This window comes from Cornus florida, unplaced genomic scaffold (assembly GCF_030987335.1).
Source record: "Cornus florida cultivar Cherokee Brave unplaced genomic scaffold, ASM3098733v1 CherokeeBrave_3.0.0_Hap2_Chr02, whole genome shotgun sequence".
Lineage (NCBI taxonomy): Eukaryota > Viridiplantae > Streptophyta > Magnoliopsida > Cornales > Cornaceae > Cornus > Cornus florida.
In genome coordinates this window covers 22,654,112-22,661,949 of record NW_026775572.1, presented here as the reverse complement: position 1 = coordinate 22,661,949, position 7,838 = coordinate 22,654,112, and the positions used below count along the sequence as shown (strand labels likewise).

Genomic DNA, 7,838 nt, shown 5'->3' with positions numbered 1-7,838 from the left:
TTCCTTCCAATTCCTAACATAAAAAGCTAGTATAACATTTGTTAATAAATCTAGTTCGTTCTGATAAAATAAAAAAATAAAAAATCTAGTTAGTTCTTTTTAGGATTTATGTTTTGAACTTTTGACCTGAGTAAATGCACTTATGCATGCTTAAATTAAGGGTGGAGATTTGAGAGTTGACAAGGGAATTAGTTCGTTGAAATTTTAATTTTAATTGAAATTTTAATTTTTTCCGAGTAATATAAGATGGGCGAGCCAAATTTGAGCTTATATGTATTAAAATTAACTACTCTTAATAAATAATAATACTTATGCAATAATAATATAATTCTTTTTTCATTACACATAACCACTTATAACTGACCAATCGAAAGAGGGAAGTATCATTATCTCTTAAGAATGTTTGGACGAGGAATTAAAAGGTGATGTTTGATGCAGATTGGATAATGAATCCTTTTCTTTATTAAGCGATTGGTAAACAATTCAAAATTAGGAATACTTAAAGTTAAAGATAAGGTCCTTTTCCTTGAAGTCCCTAAATGTTAGTTGTTACTCACAATAAACATAACAAATGGGTGTAATTAACCCTACAATCATTTATCTTCATGCCCCACTCCATCTCCAAAACTTCTGGTTTACTCTCAATTTCTCTCTCACCCTTTCTCCCATGCACATTCATGCTTGCATAGAAAAATAATAAAATTGACAATTGAATTTTGTTACATTTGTTATGGATGGGTGTGATGAATGATATGTGGAGTGGTGGACCTCACACACTCCCCTCTTTGTTTTTTTATAGCATTAAATCAAATAGAAATGTATATCCCTAATGCTCTCTTAGTTAGGGAAAAAAAAATTATATAGAAGGGAGAGAAGAAGGGAACGGATTAGACATCATCATTAGGGAAGAAATTATGTATTTTTTTTTTTTTTTTTTTTCGATTGAATAGATGAGAAGAAAATAACATAGTAATTTACTATATTTGTGAGAAGAAAAAGAGAAAATTATAATTATTTTTACCATTATATCCAATAATATTGGGTTGGATAGAAAATAAGAGAAGAGAATAACATAGTAATTTACTATATTCGTGAGAAGAAAAAGCGAAAATTTTTATTATTTTTACCATTATATCTAATATTATTTATAATATTATATTTATGAGGATGTTATTATAATTTAAAACTTGTATAAATTAGGATAGTATTTAATTTAAAACTTCTATAATAGTCCATTTATTTTCCGTCATTTCTTCATATGAAGATTTGTAAAAGAAGAAGAATGAATTATCCTTCCTATTTGTCTTTTTTTCTTTATATTATCTCTAACGAACAAAGGAAATTCATCCTTTCTTATTTTCTCGCCATATTTTTTCTTTCCCGACACAACATAAGGAAAAATCTTTCTCATCTTATGTAAATATAAATTTTAAATATGTGCAATTACCAAAAACCCCACACACATATATACACACGTGTGTGGCTTTAGTCCAAGTGTTTTTGTAGACTTTTGAGCGGGCAAGGAATATGTAGCAATCATAGTGGTGGTTTTAGTGTCTCTCAATGGGCAAAGATGTCAAACAGCTTTCTGAAATTTTTGTGATTATTAGCCAAAGTGGGACAAAGTGGTGGGCATTGGCTGATGGAAGAGCGGCAGTGGTGTTGAAAGCAGCATCGCAGATCATGGTCATTGGACCCTCAAGAATGCGGGACCTACTAATCACTCCAAAATCCAGTAGTTATAATCTTTCAACGACATCACTCCCATTCAAATAAAACTTTGGGTCCCATATTCTGCCAAATTTTCTCAATATCAGAAAGCCATTGTACAGTGTACCATCATCCCATTGTTGTACAAAATTATCCTTATCCTTATTGTACCCCTCTCAATATTTATTTGGCCTAAATTCAGATATTTATTTCATATAATAGGGCAACTACCTAGGAATGGTAATTTACCCAATTCGGTGAAAAATCGCTCGATCCCAGTCCCTTTTAAAGCTGGTTTAGAGAATTGTTTATTTAAATGGGATAAGAATAGAGGTTGGGAAAAAAAAAACCAACCGGATTTGGAGTAGGGGCGGGGAATTACTCCTATCAGTCCTTGCAATGTTATTGTACTTACCGATTTAACAATATATATATACACACACACACACTTCTAAATAAACCCTACTCATTCCTATCTTCTAAAGTGGGGTGGGGCGGGGATGGGGCGGAGGCGGCTATGGGGATTAGGAATAAAAAAATAATCAGTTATGGAGCGGTTTTGAGAGTACCAAATTTAAATAGGAATGGAGATGGAGAATGGGAAACCTGCCCCATTGTCATTTTTATAACTACCACAAATTATATTTGGCACTTATCCCAAAAAAGGAAATTAAAAAAAAAAAAAAAGAAAAGAGAAAGAAAGAAAGAAAGAAAGAAAGAAAAAGTGTAAATCAATAAAATAAAACTACTCTATCATGAGTCACTCTCTACCACTTTTCCAAAATCAATATGCCTTTTTACCATTCTGGTTTTAGTACCCAATCTTTCTAGTGGTGCCATTTCCAACCTATCGGGTCTGGTCATACCTCAACTTCGCCATCGCCCTAACTTTTTGTTCAAACATTTCAATCACATTGATTCTTGTTGCCCCTTCCATACTCTAATTCAATATTCAGATCATCTACGGATAAAAGTAGGGATGCAACTCGAGCTTAATTTGGACCAACCCATGCTTAACTTGAATTGAAAAATTTCAAGCTTGTGCCATGTAAATTGCAATTTGGTCTAGGCTTGGGTTGAAAAATAACACCCCAAATTTATTTTGGATTGAATTCAGGTTACTGTGTTAAGGCACTGGAAGCCCAACTTGAGTCTGTTCCCAATTTTAAAACCCGAACAATGATCTAGATATATATCTAACATTTTATATATATGTATATATATACATATGTGATTGGTTATTTAGAGGGTTCACTTCTTGTAACATATATCAATATATATATACACATCGACACACTAGCTCGGAGAGGTAGGATTTTTACCAATTAGGTCACTGGATAATGCATAGATTGTAACATATATGCATACCCTTTGAAAATGTTAATAAAGTTACTAATCCAATAATCTTAATATGTTTATTTCATTTGTTATTAATTTACATCAGCTGAATTCTTACCAAAATAGCTATTGGAGTTGGAAACCCAAATTATAAGTCCGAATTCAACCTGAACTTAAAAAATTAATGATGAATTGGGTTCAGGTTGATTAGCTGGGCTTGATGGTTGGTTTGATTGGGTTAGGATTAAAGATTTCATCCCTCGGAGTTTAGCCTCCAACCTGCCTCAGATGCACCCTGAATAGAAGTTACTTGAAAAGATACTTGAATTTACGGAGTAAGTAGCATTCAATACCCTACCCTAGGAGTACCAGAAAAATAGTACCCCGGCCAATACTATCCTGCTTAATCCTACAATTACCGGAAAGATGATATTTTCATTGGTGGGATGTATGAAATTAACCCCAATGTACTAAATATTCTTCCTGAATTTACAGTCTCCAAATCAAATGCATCAATCTCCACAAAAAGTAAATAGTTGTGTAGTTTGTTGCCAAGGAAAAAAAAAAAAAGAAAAAAGAAAAAAAAAGAAAAGAAAAGGTCGTTGTCCAAGCTTTTTACCTCAGGAATACCAGAAAAAGACAATTCTGCAAATAAGGAGTTTATACATCTTGTAAACACACAACCAACCACCGAACCTAAAAAACATTCATTTTTTTTCTGTCAACAGAAGAATGTTTTGAGACTATAAATTTATATAATATATATATATATATATATATATAAAAGTATAATTGTGTGGTATACAAATAGGCAATAATTAAAAGAAGCTTAAAGAAAAAGAGCTGAATCTCCCACTCCACTCTTGATACTAAGAGAGAGCATCAAATATCCAAAGCTAAAGAAAAGAAATACACACACTCCTAACCCAAATGACCCAATAACAGTACTGGTAATGCCCATTACTTCACAGCCTGTAAGAAGCTCTTGAAACTCTGTGAGAAACCGACAATTAAAGATAATTCCAAGCACCCCATGTGGGATTCTTCCTTTTCACTCACCATCCCTGTTTCTCCGGCTGTTCTGATGTGTTCCTCTTCTCATTTTCTCTGCTCTTCTTCTGAACCACTGTCACTTTCCTGAGAAAATCCTGCTCAATTTTTTCTGGGATTTTAGCTTCCATCATGTGGGAATCAGAGAATGAGTCAATTGGAGGGAGAGACTACAACAATGGAGTGCTTAGTTCAAACAAGCATGGTGTGAAGACTGATGGGTTTGAGCAAAGAGGCCAATCTTGGTATGTATGAATTCTTATCGAACTTCAAGCTAGTAAATGTCTTTATTTTTGTAACTTGAATGAAATTAGAATAAAAAAAGGTACTAATTTCTTGTACCATCAAATCTATTATTGCTTCATGAAGAGTAAACAAGCTTTTGAATTATTGTTGTTGTTGTCATGTAAATAGGTATGTTACAACTGATATTCCAAGTGACTTTTTAGTTCAAATTGGAGATGTTAGTTTCCACTTACACAAGGTAGCTATTTCTCTAATCTGACATCTAAATTTTGCTAGTCTAAAGTTTCTAAATTGAATATATTTTACAAATAAATGACAATTTTCTCTGTGTCAAACACACAATCACAAGTATCCCCTACTTTCTAGAAGTGGAAAGATGAACAGAATCATATATGAATCACGTGAAGCCGACTTGAATAGGATGGCTTTAGATGATCTTCCCGGCGGACCAGAGTCTTTTGAGTTAGCTGCAAAGTTCTGCTATGGAATTGCAGTTGATCTCACAGCAACCAATATCTCTGGCCTGCGCTGCGCGGCAGAGTACCTTGAAATGACAGAGGACTTGGAAGAAGGCAATCTCATATTCAAAACCGAAGCATTTCTCAGCTACGTGGTCTTATCGTCGTGGAGAGACTCTATTCTAGTATTGAAGAGCTGTGAGAAGCTCTCACCATGGGCAGAAAACCTCCAAATTGTGCGAAGATGCAGCGAGTCCATTGCATGGAAGGCTTGTGCCAATCCAAAAGGAATCAGATGGGCATACACTGGAAGACCCCCCAAAGTTTCGAGCCCAAAATGGAATGATATGAAGGATTCAAGCCCCAGCAGGAACCAACAGGTCCCTCCTGACTGGTGGTTTGAAGATGTGTCAATTCTTAGGATTGATCACTTTGTTCGTGTCATTACAGCGATTAAGGTAAAGGGTATGAGGTTTGAATTGATTGGAGCTGCAATAATTCATTACGCGGCTAAATGGCTCCCTGGATTGATAAAGGAAGGGATGGAGACAGTGGATGAAGGAAGCAACAGTAGTAATAGTAATGGTAGTGGTAGTAGAAGTTGGAAAGGGGGGCTTCATATGATCTTGGCTGGGACTAGAGATGACATACCAAGTGTTCAGGCCAAAGATCAAAGAATGATCATTGAGAGTTTGATAAGTATAATTCCTCCACAGAAGGACAGCGTGTCGTGCAGCTTCCTTCTTCGGTTGCTGAGGATGGCAAACATGTTGAAAGTGGCTCCGGCTTTGGTCACTGAGTTGGAGAAAAGGGTGGGGATGCAGTTTGAGCAGGCAACGTTGGCGGATCTTTTAATCCCTTCATACACTAAGATTGAGACTATGTATGATGTTGATCTTGTTCAGAGGCTTTTGGAGCATTTTCTTGTTCAAGAGCAGATGGAAAGTATGAGTCCAAGAAGACATTCTTTTTCTGAGAAACACATCCATGAAGGAACTCAAAGGGTTACTACTAACCCCAATGCCAAGATGAGAGTGGCAAGACTTGTTGATAGTTACCTTACAGAAGTCTCCAGAGATAGAAACCTCTCTCTTACAAAATTTCAGGTCTTGGCTGAGGCTCTGCCAGAATCTGCAAGAACTTGTGATGATGGATTGTATCGAGCAATTGATTCCTATCTTAAGGTATCACAGAATTTAAATTTCTCAAGTCTTTCAGTGAGTTTAATTTTCATTGACTGATTTATTTCTAGGGTTTATGCTTTAGTATCCGTATTTTCATGCTCTATCATGTCTTGGAAATAAAATGACATTAGAAGACATAGAAGGTGCCTCATACGTGTCTAAATTGCTGAAAAACTTGTACTATGATGCGTGTTATGAAAATGAGCATATCTGCATCTCTGTTCACCAGTATGCAATCAAATTTATGTGTATAAACCTCCCAAAGTGTAGATTTTAGAACCTCAGTAATTATCACAAAACTATAAGGTTTTTATGTATGTCTGAATAGATTAAAGAACAAAAGGGTAGGCATACTATTAGACTTTAGACTAAATGGTATGATCTCTCCTCCTCAAAGGAAGGTTGAGAGTTCGAGTCTTGTTAGGAGCTAAACAGTGGGTGTGTGCGTGTTTGCTTGAACTTTTGGAGGAAAAATAAATAAAGAGATAGGGGTAGGCCTAACTTTTCAGCCAAACTTAAATGAAGGCTGTGTTAGTTCATCAGACAAAAGAATAGGAAGAAGAGGGACTGCCAATTATAAGGAATAAAGTGTTTGTCACAAGAACATTAATAGTGAAACATTCTGGACAATGAATTTGATCAAGAGTTTATGTTTGTTTTATGGAACTGAAATTTTGTTTTCGATGTGCTTAAAACGGGGATTACTAGCTAGCATAAAGTATCCTGCCCAATTTTTTGTTTCGAAGTTTTTCCATATAGACAATCAGATGACTCTTTTTGGCTGCAATGGATTCTGATCCATTTCACAAATTGACAGGCTCATCCAACACTGTCAGAGCACGAAAGGAAGCGGCTCTGTCGTGTGATGGACTGCCAGAAGCTGTCGATAGACGCCTGCATGCATGCTGCCCAGAACGAACGGCTGCCACTAAGAGTTGTGGTGCAAGTCCTCTTCTCAGAACAGGTCAAGATAAGCAATGCCTTAGCCAACAGTACCCTGAAAGAGGGTGGTGAATCCCACTACCAACCTATGATTACCAACCGGAAAACATTACTTGAAGGGACTCCTCAATCATTTCAAGAAGGCTGGGCTGCAGCTAAAAAGGACATTAACACACTCAAGCTAGAGCTAGAGAGTGTTAAGTCCAAGTACATAGACCTCCAAAATGACATGGAGAACTTGCAGAGACAATTTGACAAGATCACAAAGCCAAAACAATCATCAGCATGGACCAGTGGGTGGAAAAAACTGAGCAAGCTCACCAAGATGACAGCTTTAGAGACTAATGATTTAGGGTCACAGATGCCAAACGCGGAACAGACTCGAAAGGCACCTAGAAGATGGAGGAATTCCATTTCCTGAGAAATTAGAAAGTCAAGAAAAAACACTCTCTGAATTCAGAGTCTTTACTTCTTTTATTTTATTGATCATTTCTTCTTTTCTCTATAGCAATTACTTCAACAAGTAGCTTCAGTTTGTCACCCAATCTGTTTTTGAGTCTTCTATGAGCAATTTCTCTGTAGTTCTTAATACATCTTGTTCAATTGTGCTTGTTTTTATTTGGAGGTAGAAGTGTATGACACTTTGTAACTGATAAATTAATAGAAATACATAACAAGCATCCGAAACGGATAAGGAAACTGAACTCAGGCTCCCTGTCAAGTGTGACCGGTCCAACTTTAGTGCGACGAGTTCCTTTTCTTCAGAATTGTAACTGGAGAGTGATCACAACCTCAACAATAAGATCTAAAATGTTTAAACACTTGCTGTAAGAACAATTATAACCGTGTTGATCTTATACTTTAGAAGACGAGAAAATAGCGTTAAAAGATGAGAAAATAGAGTTAATCA

General features: G+C 35.8%; 1 protein-coding gene across 1 annotated transcript; it reads left to right on the top strand.

The window, feature by feature from the left end:
- The first annotated feature begins 3,857 nt into the window (after nucleotides 1-3,857).
- Nucleotides 3,858-7,552, top strand: LOC132294240 (root phototropism protein 3-like). The gene is made up of 4 exons (XM_059792022.1): nucleotides 3,858-4,343; nucleotides 4,513-4,582; nucleotides 4,694-5,986; nucleotides 6,804-7,552. Exons 1-4 carry the CDS (start codon nucleotides 4,231-4,233, stop codon nucleotides 7,347-7,349), a joined length of 2,022 nt encoding a protein of 673 aa, XP_059648005.1. The 5' UTR covers nucleotides 3,858-4,230; the 3' UTR covers nucleotides 7,350-7,552.
- Nucleotides 7,553-7,838: the final 286 nt, after the last annotated feature.

Bases quoted from the DNA above. Each gene is read 5' to 3' on its own strand.
- LOC132294240 (XM_059792022.1), top strand. From the start codon at position 4,231: ATGTGGGAATCAGAGAATGAGTCAATTGGAGGGAGAGACTACAACAAT. The intron at 4,344-4,512 runs GTATGTATGAAT...TCATGTAAATAG, and splicing joins GAGCAAAGAGGCCAATCTTG to GTATGTTACAACTGATATTC. The intron at 5,987-6,803 runs GTATCACAGAAT...ACAAATTGACAG, and splicing joins CAATTGATTCCTATCTTAAG to GCTCATCCAACACTGTCAGA.